This window comes from Mauremys reevesii, linkage group 9, assembly GCF_016161935.1.
Source record: "Mauremys reevesii isolate NIE-2019 linkage group 9, ASM1616193v1, whole genome shotgun sequence".
Lineage (NCBI taxonomy): Eukaryota > Metazoa > Chordata > Testudines > Geoemydidae > Mauremys > Mauremys reevesii.
In genome coordinates this window covers 74,438,491-74,457,827 of record NC_052631.1, presented here as the reverse complement: position 1 = coordinate 74,457,827, position 19,337 = coordinate 74,438,491, and the positions used below count along the sequence as shown (strand labels likewise).

The 19,337-nt window shown below is 38.5% G+C and overlaps 1 protein-coding gene across 6 annotated transcripts in view; it reads left to right on the top strand.

Annotated features, from left to right (window-relative positions):
* The window catches only part of DACH2 (dachshund family transcription factor 2), a 492,287-nt gene that overhangs the window by 267,348 nt on the left and 205,602 nt on the right, over window positions 1–19,337 (top strand). For all 6 annotated transcript variants that reach the window (XM_039489729.1, XM_039489730.1, XM_039489728.1 and 3 more), the window contains exon 2: window positions 9,443–9,558. In XM_039489729.1, the coding sequence (XP_039345663.1) occupies window positions 9,443–9,558 (116 nt within the window). The remainder of the gene's footprint in view (window positions 1–9,442; window positions 9,559–19,337) is intronic.

Sequence of the window (19,337 nt, the reverse complement as noted above, 5' to 3'; positions counted from 1 at the left end):
ATCCTCTGACGAACAGAGGCTAGGGACACCATTCTTACCCATCCTGGCTAATAGCCATTTATGGACTTAGCCACCATGAATTTATCCAGTTCCCTTTTAAACATTGTTATAGTCCTAGCCTTCACAACCTCCTCAGGTAAGGAGTTCCATAGGTTGACTGTGCGCTGCATGAAGAAGAACTTCCTTTTATTTGTTTTAAACCTGCTGCCTATTAATTTCATTTGGTGACCCCTAGTTCTTGTATTATGGGAATAAGTAAATAACTTTTCCTTATCCACTTTCTCAACATCACTCATGATTTTATTTATCTCTAGCATATCCCCCCTTAGTCTCCTCTTTTCCAAGCTGAAGAGTCCTAGCCTCTTTAATCTTTCCTCATATGGGACCCTCTCCAAACCCCTAATCATTTAGTTGCCCTTTTCTGAACCTTTTCTAGTGCTAGAATATCTTTTTTGAGGTGAGGAGACCACATCTGTACACAGTATTCGAGGTGTGGGCGTACCACGGATTTATATAAGGGCAATAATATATTCTCAGTCTTATTCTCTATCCGCTTTTTAATGATTCCTAACATCCTGTTTGCTTTTTTGACCACCTCTGCACACTGCATGGACATTTTCAGAGAACTATCCACGATGACTCCAAGATCTTTTTCCTGAGTCGTTGTAGCTAAATTAACCCCCATCATATTGTATGTATAGTTGGGGTTATTTTTTCCAATGTGCATTACTTTACATTTATCCACATTAAATTTCATTTGTCATTTTGTTGCCCAATCACTTAGTTTTGTGAGATCTTTTTGAAGTTCTTCACAATCTGCTTTGGTCTTAATTATCTTGAATAGTTTAGTATCATCTGCAAACTTTGCCACCTCACTGTTTACCCCTTTCTCCAGATCATTTATGAATAAGTTGAATAGGATTGTTACTAGGACTGACCTTTGGGGAACACCACTAGTTACCCCTCTCCATTCTGAAAATTTACCATTAATTCCTACCCTTTGTTCCCTGTCTTTTAACCAGTTCTCAGTCCATGAAAGGATCTTCCCTTTTATTCCATGACAGCTTAATTTACGTAAGAGTCTTTGGTGAGGAACCTTTTCAAAGGCTTTCTGGAAATCTAAGTACACTATGTCCACGGGATCCCCGTTGTCCACATGTTTGTTGACCCCTTCAAAGAACTCTAATAGATTAGTAAGACACGATTTCCCTTTTTTTTCAGTGTTAAGTATAATACTAAAATTCAAAATTTTAATGATCAGAGTATTGGGTACCTCATCTATCAAAACTCGGAATAAATATATCTTGGGATGGGTTATATATCATTGACACTACAAGACATAATGCTTTTTCTTGTTATCTACCTAACTGCCACGTCTACAAAGTTTATAGGCTGCTAAGATAATGCAATGGTGGCAATCCACTTCAGTTGCAGAAATATGAAGTACTATTGAATTATATTTCTAGTTGGTTTATTCTTTGTTCTCAGGGGAATAGGATACTATTTCAGTTTCTCTTAAAAAGCCCAGAGAATGAAAGGCAAAACATCAGGATAAATTATGCTAAATGGTGGACTAGACCCCAGAGGAAATCATGCTTCTGTGATACAGTATTCCTCCATTAATCTTACAAATGTTACATCTGATGTTAATTCTGTAAATCTGAAGCATTCAAAGATTCATCTGATCCTTTTAATAATAGTTATAGTATTATTATGGCTTTGTCAGACTTGTACTATCATAACTAACTCTGTGGTTTTGACAGCCTATATAGCTAGTCTTCAGAATGACTAAAATATAGAATATTTTTATTTTACAGAGCATAAATAAACTTGTAATTAAACTGCAAAATTTAACAAATAATTGCCAGCAAGCAATTACCATTCAATTAAAGAGTAATTACATGGTTATTTGTGCCCTGTAAAATAAAGCATTACTGAAATCAGTAACGCAATCAATATTTTAGCAGTAACAGGATGCTGCAGTGATGGACCTTTCAACCTGAGCTGATTAAATTGTCATCCAAATAACAGTTTCCTAGTTAAATCAGCACGTTTATTTGTCTTAATATGGATTTTTTTTCTGATTCTAGTGAATCTCTGACATTAAAAAGCACAAGCAAACGTCGTTGTCATACTCAAGTGTGATTTGCTGTAAATTTCCACTGATGAATTATAGTTTACAAAATGTTGATAAAGTTGCAAACATCACAAACTATGCAGTTGTCTATAACAAGCATAAAAGAACATTAAAGAAGATGTAACTGATCAATACTTTTATCAAAACTACAAAAGTTGCCTTGTAAAAATATTCCCCAGGGCACCAAGGGATTGCATATGTTTAAAAAAGAAAACTGTAATAATAATTAGCTGTCACCAGGCATAGAAAAGGAAAAAAAGATACACTAATTACTGATTCCCAATACCTTGTCACATAACTTTGTAACCACTACAAAAAAAAATTCTAATATACTCTGTCAAAGTTCATTCCCAAACATAGAAAAAAATAAAAAAATATTGCAGTGAGTTGTGTTTGTGTAAGATTGAATAGTCTACTGCTTCCTTATTTTCTTCTTCTACAGATGCCTTCTTTTCGGGCAGTTGGAAGACAAGAAATCCTTAGCCTAATTATAGTAATAAAACAAGAACCTCTTAACTGATCTGAGTTTAGCAGAAATATAACAGATGTTTGGAAACAGTAACTTTGAAGCTGAGATGTCAAAAAGAAATCTATTCCTTTTTGACTGAATCCTTTTGTTAGCGTAAATAATTTCTTTAAAAAATATTACCCTTAATTTTTAAACTTAATCCATGATACTCTCAAAATCAGTGATCATTCCTAAAGAAACAATGACCCTCCTGATGGAAAGTATGGAACTGGCAACAGGAGTATTTGAAGTTAACTTACAGAGATTGTAAAAAAAATTAGAAATATGAATATAGTTGAAATCCGTAAGGTATTGCAGTTCTCCTGGAACTTTATTGGTTAGTTCATTTTTTATTTTAATGAATAAGAAATATGATATGCTTATTGAATCTGATCCTGAAAAATCATTGAGATGCTCAAGTTTTCAAAAAAAAAAAGTTCTTTATTGAGTACTTTTGTTATTGATTTAATGTTCACGACTTGTGAGTGTGTTGTTTTTTTTTACTTTACAACAAAAATCCTTCTGAGATTTATCTACAGAATCAACACAACTTTCTCAATTAGTCATCCTAAGTGAAATAACATCTAATTTAGAATCAAATGAATCACCTTTTGTTTTCAGAGATTGCCTGGCAGCAAATATAGCCTTAGGGGAAAAAACCCAGTAGGTAATATATTTAGAAGAAAAATATTTTTCAGCTGATGGTATGGCCTATGAATGTGTAGGAAACTGTGATGTGAGCCCAAGCTTCCTCATCATGTTTTCAGCTCCCTTTATCATCACGGACTAATAGGTATGTACAGAATTTTTCTTTTGCACCTCCAACCTGTATGCCTTTACTTAAGTGAGATAGAAAAAAAGGAGGAGGTGAAAGTGACCCATTTTAAACCAAAAATTTGGGTATAAACGAGCCTGGGGTGAGAGAATTAAGAAAAGCATTATAAAAATGTCAGTTTTTCTAATCCCAAATTGTCAAAAAATCATGAGTAAGGTCTCCCCCAAAGTCATGGGATTTAAAAAAAAAAAAGTTGTGATTCTTTTTATTTGCCTTCTCCTTTCTGAGCCTTCAGTGTATACTTGGGGCATGTTTTTCAAACTTTTCTCCTCAGACATGAGGGCTAGAAACTTAGTTTTTAAACAGCAAAGCTGAAATTCCCACATAATCACTTGACTCCTAGAATTGGAGCTTCAAGAAAAAACACCAGACAGCGTCAGGCTTGTGATAAATTGTGAGAGTTTGTAACAATGAAATGCCTCCAATGGGGCTTGGGGTATCACAAGAAATTAGCCAGCAGTACATAGAGAAATAGTAAATTAAGTGTATCAAAAAGGGCTGGTTGAAAATATTCCATCTAAACTGTGTTTTTATAGAAAATTAAGTTTTCAGTTAAACAAAATTTTTCACTAAATGTATCTGCTCTGCATGGAATGTTTTGATTTTAAAATCAAAATAGCAAATGCTCAAAAACTGAAGTTTTCAATTTATGTCCAAAATATGTTGATTCAGATATGCTGCCTCCTGGGAGTTGTAGTCCCCTCCCAAGTGGGGAGAATTTGATGCCTCATGAGAAATGTAGTCTGATCAGGGATCCTAGCACTGAGAGGAGAATGGGAGCATGAGGCACCAGAATTGCATCTCCTGTCATGGATTTTGAAATTGTAATATTTCAATTTTTGGCTGAAAAGCCAAACATTTTCCTGTCAGTTCTAATATTGACATTCAGTGTATTTTGCTGTGCAGTCCTGAACTAAGCCTTTGTCATCTAAAATATTGAAGAAAAGGCACTGTGGTATCACAGATTTAAAGACAAAATTGAGTCCAGAGTTTCCAGCACAGGAGATATTTTTACATTTGATTTCTTTAATATAAAGAAGTAAATTAGCCCAGTGAGTTTTTCATTGTAGAACATTGTTACCTTAGTGGAGCTTCGCTTTAGTGCTGAGTCTGATACCAGCTGAGAAGATAAAGGGTTGTCTGTCTATATCGAAATAATGATAGGAGACACTTCATATGAATTTAATCAGGCCACAACTTTATTATTAGATGTCTCGGATCACCTGGCAGATAAAGTGTACAGTGCAGGCAAATCCATGTTATAATAGGTATGTCTCCATATATTTTATATTATCTCATTGAGCTGGAACGGACCCCAAAAGATCATCAAGTCCAGCCCTCTGCCTTCACTAGCAGGACCAGGTACTGATTTTGCCCCAGATCTCTCACTGCCCTACTCAAGGATTGAGCTCACAGCCCTGGATTTAGCAGGCCAATGCTCAAACCACTGATCTATCCCATTCAAATAACTACCTGGGGCTTCCACCAGCCCCCTTTCATTTTGTGTCCAGGTCACCCAGCCAACCCAAGGCTGGGACCTTACTTCCCCACCCCATTTCCCCCCTCCCATAGGAGGGTTAAGGTGCGCTATAAAAAGGGGGTGGAGGGTTAGTTCCCTGCCTTACCAATCATAGGAGCACCGACCCCTCCTTTTAACCAGCCCCTCATTTTTAAGGCCACTGGATGCCTTCCCTATAGAGTGCCTGCACTGGACATCCGCCCGACGCTTACAAAATGAGTTGCAACATCATAGCCTATTAGCCTTCCCTACTCACCATAATAAGCCCTCCCTGAAATCTGCTGTGGGGAACGCAAAGCCCCCCATTCCACCTATGCCAACATGGTGGTGGTAGAAAAATTTCAGGCCTCTTAGAAAGGAATGACTAGTGCAGTGCCCACACTGGTCCGAACCAGTCTGGTATTCACCACCTTGAGGGGAGTAAGGGTGGATGCTGCCTAGCTTGCAACGTAGAGAAAGGGCTTCTAACACCTGCACTTGCCCCTTTTAAAGCCTTCCGCACTTATGTTCCCAGGGGATGAGTCAGTGTCGCCATGCTGCCCTCCCACCTACCCTTTTTGCAGCTGCTCCTGACCTCCTTCCCCTCACACCCTTCCTACTGCAAACCCGGACAATGCCAATCCCCCTCACCCCCATTCCCCGCTTCAGGTATAGTGCGGTTAATTTCATGCAGACTTATTGAATGTAACGTTAAAATTCCACATAGAATTTTTGGCAGATGTGTAATGAATGAGGAGTAAGCAGTTATGAATAGCAGCTAGACAATAGTGTTTAAATTAAACTTTAATATTAAATTAGAGACAATGGGCTTGATTTTGATCTTATTTAGACTATTGTAAATTTGGAATAATGTCACTAAAATCAATAAGGTTAGAACTGTGAAAGTAACCAGGCCTAAAGTGCTTTATTACTATTATAATATTTGCTAAAAGGAGATGAACAAGTTAAAAACTATATGTGGTGTTTTTAACAAAACAAAACAAATTTCCTTATCTGTCATTAGAAACACAGGAAGTCATCAAAACCAAAAAAGCATTCTAAAAAACTAAGGGTCAAATCATGTTCACGTTTCTTATGTGAGTAGTCCTTTAAAAGTCAGTAGAACTATTAGTATATGCCAGTATTCAGGTGCTAATTCTTTTCTCAGTATTTATATTTATTTAGTGTTGACACTTTGTGCAGATTAGTTAATGACAAAAGACTCATGAGTTTCATTTTTGCTTGTAGTATTTGTATAGGAAACCAAAACAATGAGGAGTCCTTCTGGCACCTTAGAGATTAACAAATTTATTTGAGCATAAGCTTTTGGGGGCAAATACTTATCAGTAACTACACACCACACAACAGAAACACTAACCCAGGAACCAATCCCTGCAACAAACCCCGCTGCCAACTCTGTCCCCATATCTACTCTAGTAACACCATCATAGGACCTACCACATCAGCCACACCATCAGGGACTCATTCACCTGCACATCTACCAATGTGATATGTGCCAGCAATGCCCCTCTTCATGTACATTGGCCAAACCGGACAGTCTCACACATTGCCAAAAATGCAGGATCAGTACAACAATCCAACCATCCTCCTCCTCCCCTCCAAAACTCTTTATATTTAGATATTAAAAGATTTTTTCTTAAAATCCTATTTATGTAAAACACTTGCTAACTGAAGCTGAGGTGGGAAGTTTTATAAATGTTCTGTTGATGGTTGAGCTTTGTTGTGGGTAGTCAGTGAGCAGAGCTGCTAAATTAAGTTGATTTGTTTTTGTAATATATATCAAAAGCACTTAAAATGCTAGATAGGCACCTTTTGATGTATATTTTTATATATCAAACAATAATTTGTTTTTGTTTTACAAAGCCTAAAATCTACGCCTAATTTTACCTGAGACCCTACATTTATGTGAAATATACTGAATTTCTCTAAAAACTAGTCAATAGGTAAATTAGACATGGAAATATATGGTTTAGTACACCTTAATAGCATGCTTTTGAGACTTTGCATGTACTGCATATGTTGAGAGAAGATTATATTTAAGATCTGTTAAAAATGGGAAGAAGTACTCCTAGTGAAACAGAAAAAGGTTTAACTGAATTTAGCATAGTGAGGCGGTTTCCCAATCACATGATGTAGTAGTAGTAGTGAAATGCAGGACAGAATATAATGTAACATTATATAGATTACTCAGTAAATTTGCTTATACTATTCTTTTTGGAGCAAAGAGATAATAGAAAAATGGTCCAAATTTCTTGTGCCATACTCATTCATATATAGATAGACAGACAGACAGACACACACACACACACGATTATCTGAACATTACAGTAAATTTCATTTCAGAACCATTCCAGTATGATGATATGACTCCTTAAAAAAGGACAAACACAAAAGGGAAAAGGCACTGAATAATGTGAAATTCAAAACTGCCTAAAACAAAGCTAAAAAGAAGAGTGGGAAGGTTTATAGACTGAAATAGCAAACCAGAAAAAATGATTTTGTGCTAGTTTGATGTACAATAAAACAAAATAACGCTAGCACATTGTGTGAAAAATGAACAGGGTAATGGTACCTCTGTGTAGTGGTGCTGGAAGTTATCTTCATTTAAACACAGAGTTTGTCTTACCTTGATGGAGAGCTTTGCCACTGCAAAGTTGATAAAGTGGACTTTAACTGAAATTTCTTTGTGAAGCAAAAGTCTCTTTTGGATATGCTTTCTATTTTAACCTCGTTTATTGTTGCACCTTGATTATTTTATACAGTGTTTCACAGTATTTTGTCAAAAGCCCTATTATTCAGCTGAGTAAAATGTATTTTTGCCAAAGAAAAGCGGCAATATCTTTGCTAACATTAGAACCTTATGTTTTTATCATTTGGCTTGGGAAAGAATGATTCCAATGGCTTTTGCTCTGTAGATCTCTATTGTGGTGACAGCTGCAGAATAATAGTCCAGACACAAAAACTGTATTAGGGGAGTGGAGGAATGAAATAGATAAATACACGGATCTTTTACTACTTTACATTATGTATTAAAACTTGTAACCAGAATTCATAAGCTGTTCCAGTTAGGGTGAAAAATGTGAGAATTTGATAGGTTAGGCCAACATTGTTAGCTTAGCCCTTACATAGCAGTCAAAAACACCAATCAGTCTGTGAGGAAGGGAAACCAGGACCCAAAAGCAAGAAACCAAAAGACTTGAATGCAACATGTATTCATTCCTTTTAGTTTCCTGTCTCCCCCACACCTCCCCCCATACCTTTTAAACCACACTTCATAGTAATGTCCGCTCTTAAGTGGCTATAGTAATTTAATTGGTAGTCTAAATGGTTATCTAGATCCTTGCAGTGTTGTGTTTTTATTTTTTTTATTTTTTTTTAGTTCGAAGATTTTTGGTTGGGTGTCTGTGTATGTGATGGAGCAGGGAGTGGGGAGTATTGACCTGGGAATGTTGCCTGGGAGTTGTATTGAGACTGTCTGCATTGGTGATGGGATACCAGGGTGAGGATACCTGAGCATGTAACCTGAGCCCAGAAGGGGGGTTGGGGCCAGGTGACACCTTTTGCCAGGGAAACTGGACAAAGGCTGGGGGAGGAGCCGGGGTGGTGGCTGGAGGAGACTGCTGGAGGGGTTTTACTTTGGAGCTGGCTGGGAAAACAGAGGGAACCCCAAAGCTGAGGGATGAGCTCCCTACCCCCCTGGGGACTTGATTGAGGGTTCCCAGTTGTACCTACAAGCTCTGTTTGGGACTGTGTTCCTGTTGCCTAATAAACCTTCCGTTTTACTGGCTGGCTGAGAGTCACTGTGAATCTCAGGGATTGGGGGTGCAGGGGTGTACATTCTGTGACAGTGTAGCAGTGGCCCCAGAGAGGATTCAGGTTGTCCCATCACAGTTTACATGCTCAGGCCCCAATTTGGTGAAAGCAATCTGCAAAATAATCCCTACTCCTGGTGTAGTTATCTTCTTAAATCAACTAATTTTAGCAGCACCATTGTGAGGCACATTGTCTCCATTTTACAGAGTACTGAGAAACAATGATTAAATGGCCAACTGAAGGCCTCACATAAAATCAGTAGCAGAGTCAGGATTGGAAGTCAGAATTTCCTTGTTCCCAGCCTAGTGATTTAGTTCTAAAATTCTCATAACTCCTTACCTTTTAATATATAGTTACTCCATATGACTTTGAGTGCATGCTTCTGCACGTGTACAAGCAGAGTATTTCACTGATGGATCATTTGAGTACAGTACAACACTTGTTATGTTTAACCTGCCACAAGTGGTTCTTTTCTCCTAGGCAAAAATGTCATATATATATATACAGAAAAAAAAGAGAGAGAGAGAGAGAGAGAGAGATGGTTCGTATTTCTATAATACAAATTAATATAACATACATTAAGCAAAGATTTAAAAAAAAATTAAATTTATCCTATTTATATTTCAACAGCTCACGACCAGGAAGACCCCCCAAGCGCTCTCTGGGAGTTGCAATACAAGAAAATGCACGTCTTCTGCCCCATGGAGTCCCAGGCCTGTTATCACCAGGACTTATCTCCCCGACAGGTAATAAAATCCATCAGATGTTCAGCCTGGTCTCTTCATACTGCACAGCAGTTGAAATAAACTAATATTGATCCAAATGCCATGTCCTTCAGGGCTTTTCAAGCTTTACCAGAGGTTACATTATTGGATTTTTTGAGTATTCATGAAAACTGTGTTTTGTTGCTGCAGTGACTAAAATCTAATGGATTTGTAGTTTAGTTCTTTATTAATTGTAATTTCCTTATAGGAAATTCCATTAAATACATTATTTTATTACAAAAAAAACCCTAAGAGAAAATTAGCCTCTGTCTTAAAGGGTCTTAAAGTGTGGGTTTCTTCCTTTCTGGTGCATGTGTCTTTTAGTTCTCATGGGATATAAACAGAGTGGCTAAAATGTATGCTATAAAATGATTAGTGTAGGTTAGGAAGACCTAAAACTGGTCACACTAACTATGGAAGATGTGGTTATCAAAAGGATGAATAAAACCAAATGCAGATGGTCATGATATTCTGTATTCGTACTCTTAATTTAGTGGCACAATGTAACTGTTGACTATAAATACACCTAAAATAGTACATCATTAACAGTGTTTTGCTGCTGTTCAGTAACTTAAGGCAATGTAAATTAAAAGCAAAGAGAATTTAAACTTCAGCGAAGCTTCTTGTTACCATTGCCACCAACTGATGTTGTAGTGTGCATATATTTATTTGATAATAAGGTCAACAATGAACAATCCACAACTTAATTAACATACAGTAAAATGTAACCAATTACTTAAATATTCAACAGGTCTTGCAATCATAAGGGAGTGCCTGGAGCATGATAACTTAGGCTTTGATCCTGCAACTTCTCGCACATGGGTGGACTGCTGCACAGTCCCATTGAGCTCAGTGGGGCATGGACACAGCGGTCCACCCACATACAAGAAGTTCCAGGATCAGGGCCTTAAATTTCCCTATGTCCCATTGTGCAGTAAGAGAGAAATTAATGAAGAATTTCAGTTCTCTTGACCCACTGGGTCAATAAATCACCATCATGGAAGCAGGAATGAACCTTCTTAAGCAATATTAATATTAATAATTGCTTCAACCGTACTCAAAGTTTGAAAGCATTTTGCTGGTTTCAACTCCCGCTCCAGTTCAGTTGGTCCCCGTCTGTTATCTAATAATAATAATAATGTGTAATTAATAATTCATTTGTACTGTAGTGAAGTTCTGAAGACTGATTTTCATAAACACATTTTTTATTAGAATTTTTAAAACAGTATCTAGTGTTCCCAGACCAAGGGTTTTCATATAGTCTGTGTTTTATTTGTTCTCCAATGGTGATAACAAGAGGCAACCAGTGTTGATAAATTGTTGTTAAAAGTACACAGCATAGCCCATTGCTTGACAGCGTGTTTGCAAATAGGGCCTAAAGCTATGCAAAAGGCATATTGGATTAAAGTAGTAATGTTTTAGGACCCCATGGGTGCATTGTGTGCATAGTAAATAGTATTCAAGTGGCTCAGTGTGGTCCTGTGTAGGGGTGGTCAAAATTTTTGTCCTGAGGGCCGCATCTGGGTATGGAAATTGTATGGTGGGCCATGAATTCTCATGAAATTGGGGGTTGGGGTGGGGCAGAGGGTGAGGGCTCCAGATGGGGGTGTGGGCTCTGAGGTGGGGCCAGGAAATTACGAGTTCAGGGTGCAGGAGGGGGCTCCGGGCTGGGCAGGGGGTTGGGATGCAGGAGGAGGTGAGGGCTCCGGCTGGAGGTGAGGGCTCTGGGGTGTGGCCAGGGATGAGGGGTGTGAGGTGTAGGGAGGGGTCTGTGGGCTGGAGCAGAGGAGTTTGGAGCAGTGGGGTGTGGGAGGGGGTACAGGCTTTGGGCTGGGGATGCAAGTTCCAGGCTGGGGCCAGAGTGAGGGGTTCAGGGTGTGGAAGGGGGCTCTGGGCTGGGGCATGGGGTTGGGGAGCGGGGGGTGAAGGCTTCGGCTAGGGGCGGGACTGGGGATGAGGGATTTGGGGTGTAGAAGGGTGCTCTGGGCTGGGATCAAGGGGCTCGGAGGGTGGACGGGGGATCAGAGCTGGGGAAGAGGGTTGGACTGTGGGAGAGGGTCAGTGGTTCAGCTTTAGGGCAGTGCTTACTTCAAGCAGCTCCCAGAAACAGCGGCATGTCTCCCCTCTGGCTCTTACGCATAGAGGCAGCCAGGGGGTTCTGCGCGCTGCCCCATCTGCAGGCACCGCCCCTGCAGCTCCCATTGCCCACGGTTCCCGGCCAATGGGAGCTGTGAAGCCAGCGCTTGGGGCAGGGGAAGCACGCAGAACCCACTGGCTGCCCCTATGCGTAGGAGACAAAGTGGGGACATGCCACTAATTCCGGGAGCCATGCGGAGCCACGGCATGTGCAGAGCAGGGCATGCCCCCAACCCTGCTCGACAGCGGGCGCTCAAGGGCCGGATTAAAAGCTCCAACAACCCATAGTTTGCCCACCCCTGTCCTATATGCTACTCTGCCCACAGAAAGTAGCAAAACATGCTTTAAAATTAAAAATCGGAAAAATCAAATAAAAAAGGTTAAGCTTCAAATTACGAGACTGTCCTTTGGGAAAAGCTGAAGATGTTTAACCAAATACTAAAGTAAATTTTAAAAACTATTTCTGCTGACATATTGCTCAGAATGAAGAGGGATTGTGAGGGCTGATAAAAGTCCTTTGGAGACTCAAACGGGAACCTGTATTGTCACAGCACTCCCCACATTCTTTGCACTACAGGAAAGTGCTATGAAACCAGACAATGGTACAGGAGGGCTCCAAGGGAAAGTTGGATCCATGAGAGTTTCTCCTTAGCTAAGGGAAGCTGAAACAGTGCAGCTGGATATTACTGAAGTTTTAATTACTTGAAGCAGCTGCATCTTATTTGCCTCCTTCTCTCCCCCCCCAAAAATAAGCTTTCTGTCAAAGATGGGAGAGACATGGAAGTCTTTGAGGAAATAAAGAAAGGTGCTACAAGAACCATTTCCACACTTGCTGGGGATCTGAGGTATGGATCTGGAATGGCTTCAGGAGTCTGACAATTCCCCCCCCCCCTTTTTTTTTAGCTAAACTAAAAACTTAAACAATTCATTTTACTGCTTCTCAAAGGAGGTGAGATGGTTATAAGACTAGGGTGATGTGTAGTAGAGTAGAACCAGGGAGTGATCACAGAGATATTGACCCATTGTCTCCTGGTCACTGGTCAGTTTGGGTACTTATGTTCTCATACTTACCATTATTTGTTGTTTAGTTTGGGCTATCCTTTCTGTAAGTAGTGATAGGCCTGACCAGTGTCCTACAAGAGTTCCCCCCCCAAAAAACAATGTCAGCTTTCTGCCACATGGGAAGTAGAAGCACTTTCTCCTGTTTGCTAGGCCAGCTAGCCGCACTTACAGACATCAGGAGGAGTGGAGAACAGCCCAGGCTGTGAGAGTGACTGGGGAGAGAGTGCAGCAATTGACTGGGAAATGGAGTGGGGAGGTTTTTTTCCTTACATCTTGGTGCTTCTTCAGCTCTTCTCTGTCTCTGTACATGCAATGCAGTTTTCCTCTCTAGGTCTCCTTTCCTGGGCCTCCTCAGGCCTACATCTCCACAGAACTCTCTCCCCTTAAAGAACCCAGCCTCTGATCTTGTCACATCTTGGTGGAGCAAGCACATAAAGATGGTTATGTAAATCTGCCTTCATGCTTCAAATGGGAAATTTCAAACTCATTATGTTTGCGTAGCTTTGAAATTTTCCACAGTCTGTTTCTCTCTCTCCAACATATCATCCTAGTTGGTAACTGCTCACTCAGTCTCAGCATGGCAAAAACTGAATTCCTCATCAACAATGACATGATTCATACCTTCCTTTTGTTCACTTTAGTCCCCTCCCTCTTATAGTGATCTATCAATTCACAGCAGTTCACCTTCAGCCATTCTGCTGGGTGCATGAATGGGTCCCAAGGAGCTGCTTCTATGAGCTGGGGAGTAAACTGATCAGTCTGGAGAGTCAGTCAGCAACTTTCTCAAGACTTGAGTCAGCCATCTCATTTTGCCTCTTGTAATACATGCTGCTGTTTTCATCACCCATTTGGCTTGTAGCAGCTCAGGTACGCATTGTCGTTTTCATGCAATAAACAGGCAGTTAAATTAGGCATACTGCACTTCCCGGCTTTGACTTTTTGGCTGCACGTGCTTGGGTAGAAAATTCAACACCTTGTTTAACTTCTTGTTGATTTATTAAAAGTTTAACTGTAAATAGAATAGTTTCATTTTATAAATATATTAGTAGATAATGATACCAACTAGCACCTTGGAGTATTTAATCAATAAAGTAGTTGCTCTTGGAATACTGTAAGTTTAAGTGTTGTCTTGCTTCCAATTACTATATTAAACTGTAGCTTCTTATTGTTTCTGTAGGCATGGGAAAAAATGTCAAGAATAATTTGTCTCTGGTCTTTCCAGCAATTTAATTTAGAGAACTAAATGTGAGGGTCGCCAACACAATCAGTGCCCACCTGCCTTTTATTAATCACAGTTTCTCTCCCCATTTCCACCCAGATCTGGTCCCAAAGCTGCTTCCAAGCTGCAGTTGAGTAGCAGTCTTTGGCCTAGCAGAGAAGCTGCAAGACTTGCTGTGAAGGCCTGCAGAGCTGAGGGGTGAGGAGGAATGAGAGCATGCAGCCAAGACAGAGTAGGGCCTGTTGCCAAAAGAAAGGGCTCTGCTTCATGGAGGTCAACAGCAATGTGTGGTATTGGCTCAAATGTTTGAAATTCAGATAAACTTAGAAAATTCTGGTGTTTATTCAAACTAGAAAAATATACAAGCCACCAGATCTTTAGAAGCTCCTCTGTTCTTATTGTGAAGCTGAGCTGACTGGATTCTGAGAGGAAGTAGTTTGTAAGCACACCCTTCTGGTCAATTTACAGAGTACCTGTTGACTCATTTCACCACCTAAAGTAACTGGATATAGTGCTACCATGTCTGATGGCTGCTGTCAAAAAAATGAAAGAAGTGTGAATCCTCTATGTCCCATTTAAACTGGCCTTGGAGCAAAGGAAGCAAATGATTATATGGATTAGTGAACTGTCCCCATCAACATAGTAGACTGAACATTTTGGTATGTTTACATCTCACTTCTGCAGATCACTTATGTTGTTTCCCAATATCCCTTTTTGGTAATCATGGATGTTCTTTTTTAAGCTCCCTTTCTAGTAGGAAGCATATGGACAACTTTGTCATTATTGGCATTACCTGGTTTGACTGAGTTGTTATTATCTTTAAAAAAAATCAAAGACATGCACACTGCTTCAAGATGACTGCCACACTTCTCTGCCTATGGGGAATGCTAACAGTTATAAACTGTTCCTGGTGACAGTTCTATAGTGAATTACTTTGATATATATGGCTAATAAATTAATATGATTCAGTTAATGAGAAATGCAAGTGTTGCCAAACTCCACTAGTCTAGCTTTTAATGCTGCTCCACATTTGCAGTTCTAGCTTCCCCCTGTGGTGAGAGGATCACTGCTACCTACGCACTGTCATTGTGATAAATGGCATATCCCACAGTGCCCTGCATTCCATCTGGTGTGTCTCCAGAATGATGAGAAATATTTTATACCAATGAATGACATGCTTACAAGCTAAACCTTAAATAATTGTGCAAAGAACTATTTTTTCAAATAATAAAAATTCATATACTTCTTTAGCAACTCCTCAATTTTACTACCATAGCTAATGATTGTTGCCCTGAGACAGAAAAACACATGTAAATAACGTAGGAAAGCGAGCTACTGTACTATAGAACTGACAAATAAGTTACACTGTCACTATTTTATTTTATTGTGAAATAATTGGTGTTGGATGCACATGTGATCATTAAAACAAATATTTAATTTGATTTTAAAATAAATTCCGTATATACAGAATCCTTAAATACCTCAGTATTTGATGCCAAAATCACAGATCAAATTGCTGATTCCTACAGCTTTCTGTGAAGGGTAAATGTTCTGAAATGAATGGGAGTGCTGAGTGTATGAAGAATGCTGGATGAGACCAGTTTTTTTAAACTAGTCATTAATCCTTAAAGTGCAACTCCTTACAAGAGCAGTGATATCCTGAAAAAACATACCCAGTAACCCAGAGCCTCCCTTTCTATTTTGCTTTATCTGTCTTTAAAGGCCATATTTTCAGTGTCCACCTCTGTTTTACAGGGACATTTTTAGCCGAGGCATATTGCACCTATAAACAAGAGTCTGAGCTTCAGCCTCTCCAAAAATATATTTTTGATAACTTAATTAAACATGATCTCATCTACTAATTATTATCAGAGAGGTGTGAAACTTGATAGCTTCATTTCACAGGGGTTTGTGCAAAGCTGTTTTTGGTTTTGATGCTCCTGAGTTTATGCATCCTTTGAGCTCTCAGAATGAAGCTCAGCCAAAATAGCCAATTTTGCTCAGTTTTGAGGTGAGAACAGGCAGAAAAATTGCATGCACTTAATATTCAGTCCACGTCTGGTCTCAGCTTGGCCAGATTACTAATGTCAGTGAACTGTTTGGGAAACTTGGGCCCTGTTTCAAGATGGTAACAAAATTCTTAAGCGGGGAAGTTTTGGGGGTTTGTTATGAAAATTTCTTACAGTTCTTTTTATTATGCTAAGACTAGGTGCTTTGTAGAGTAGCTGTAGTCTGGGTGGGTCATAAATTTAGGGAAAGGCTAGAAAGTTTCCTCACATGCATAAGTAGATAAATTAATAAGAAATCAAGTTTTTAAATAATTTCATAATCTTTATTTTTCTTCATGGTTTTCAGAACTTCTCTTAGCAGATTGATAATAAATTTGTTTCCTGTTAATGGCTTTGTCCTTCTCCATTTATTGATTCTCTCCCCCAGGCTCATGCTTTGCTTCTTATAGGGAAAATAGTGTGGTTTGGCAATGTTTCTTTTCTATATAACTCATTACTCAGAATTATCATGAATAGAGGTTAGGTTAACAATGACGTCTGTAAACTCCGAAAGAAGGCTTGTTAATTTGAGCTCCCTCTGCTGTTTGGATGGTTCCTTCAGCAGCAACAAAATAATATTGTGACTGAAGAGTGGCTGTTGGGTTTTATTTTTCTTGGCAACAGTAAGTTGAACAAAAATACTTGGATTCTGAAAGAGAGTCTAGAATCTCCATCCAATAAATGTAGCTTTAAAACACTGTACATATTCTGGCATTTAAATGGCATGACAGTGTTCCTTTAAGAATCTCAAACCGTTTTGTGGGTGTTAGCTTAAATCTTAGTTCTAGGAGTTATACTAGCTTTGATTAAATGTCTGAATTAATTGAAATTAAGTTGGCATTGTGGCATTTTCCACTGACATTAATAGGGATCAGCTTATTGACTCAGCTGGTTTTGAGGCTCATCAAAATGCACTCTAGTATGATAATCCTCTTGTAGTCAAATCGAGCAACTTCAGATTCTGGAGATGCTACCTTTCGCCAAGATCGTGCCTAACCCTGATTCTCCATTGTTTGGGAATAGGGCAGTATGTGAGCTAAAACAGTACTCTGAAAATGATGGGGTATAATGTTACAAAAAAGGAGCATAAATCCTTTGTCGCCCCACTAGTGTCTGCACTCTGGGACAAATTTATTCAGTTGCTTTTAGTGGTGTTTCGCAAAGGACACATAGGCCCATTGTATCTTGAGTCATTTTAACTCTCATTTTCGGTGGCTTGACTAGTAATTGTCTGTAATAAAGTGGAAACCAAAATTTAATTTAATAGAGTCCATTTAAATAAACACAATTGTAAACTTTTCGTTGCAGGGTTGACAGCTACTGTTACCATATCTCACAGAGATAATGTGGTTGCAGGAAAACATTGATCTATGGAGCAAAATAATATAGTTAACCATCTATTTGCAGTGTCTTAGTCCAACCTGTTTGCTCAAATAATATGCTCTTTAATGTCAGCCTCCATATCTAAATTAGATTTGAGTTGTGAGATTTCTCATAGGAAAGTCTTCTAAGGCTGTATTTTGGTGTAACAATACTGTTGCAAATTGTCCAGAAAATTCATATACGGAACAAAACAAAGCTCAGCAAATTATACCATAAACACACACCATATTTAAATGCAGGAGTTTTCTTAATGGTATTTCATCCTCTGTGATTAATTCCTCTTGATGGAATATAATACCTGGATAACATTATTAATTTAGTACCAGTAGAGCTCTGTAGTAAAGTTAAGTATGCAACTAGTCCTACGGACTTGAATGGGACTACTCATGCACTTAAAGTTAAGCACATGCTTAAGTACTTTGATAGTTGATGACCTAGGTTCTTTTCAGAATAGAAAACAACTCTTGTAGTGAAAAATCTAAGTGCTAATGTCTACAGTGGAAATTGCTTGACTGATAGCCATACTCCCTTTACATTGTACTACCAGTAAAAGTAATGGCCATACTTATTTGCTTTTGACACAAATAAAGTAAGCAGTCACTTACTTTAAAAATTACAGAATCCAAATTAGATAAATATTTGCTTTATGTTGTAATGTTTAGTATTATGTTTTCTATAATTTGCTGCTGTGCTGACAGGCTGTGAATAAGATGTGGGACTACGCTGCCATAAAAATACAATAAATTAACTTAAAACGACTCTGCTAGAAAAATAATAGTCTATATGTTTAGGAATTCGGTGGGGGTGCTTTCTTGGCATCAAAGAATATTTGGTCTTGATGAAGTTTAACTCCCAATATCAATATTATGTGTTACCTTCTCATTTTAACCTGAAGTATATCCACGGGATTAGAGTTGGCAAATGTGTGAGAAGAACTTAATTTTCTGACAGTATTTTTGACAGCCTATGGATACCAACAGTCATTTGCCCTCACACCTAACTGTGAAAAAATTTGATAATGTTTTGCAAAAAGTGGTTATTAATGGAAATGTGATTTTTTTATTGTTCAGACATGTGTTACATAAATTAGTTTTCCAGAAAGCATTTTTTCCTACATTTTTTCTAGAAATTATATTTGTTGATCTTATCACATCATTTACTAATGCATCAAGTCAGAGATTCTTAAAATTTGGGTAAAGAATGGTTAAGTGAAGCTTTTATTCAGTGTAGCAAATTTTGTATATATATATTTTTACACATCTGTGACGCATCTATTTCCTAGTCCTTCTCTCTGGTAGCACTTTATTAGTTGGTCTGTTTTGGACTGTTAGTGCCTAACTGTATGTCTAGTGTGTGTCTGCTTGCCAATTAAATGCCACTCTGCTGTGCTGCAATTTTATTTCAATTTGGAGTATTAGTTGTAGAAAAGTTTGCAAGTTGGTACACAAGGCTCAGTAAAGTTACCTTCCCATTGTTAAGTACAGTCAACTCAGCTTACTTCAGTACTATACAGTATAAATAACCATGAAACCGCACTGCTAATAGATTTGTTTTGGGTCCAAATTGTGAGAGCTAAAGGCGTGAACTACAGGTTCTTCATTTATGAAAAAATAAGAGAAATACCAAATGAAAATAAAAAATAATTAAAATATACCAGAGCTTGAGAGACGAGCACTAAAAGTGATTTTGTTGTAACTTGCAAGCAGAGCTTTTAACAATAATACTTTGCACTTAAAAAAAAGCTAGACAAAAAAACTCCCACAGAAGTTCATTTTACGCAAAGACCTTCATTTCATGTCACAAGTATGAAAATTGTGACCTGGCATAAGAAGTTGAGAAGGAGGATCTTTGTCCAGATTTCCTTAAATGTGCATCTCACAACTTTTAATGTTTCATTTATGCTTGTTTATTAC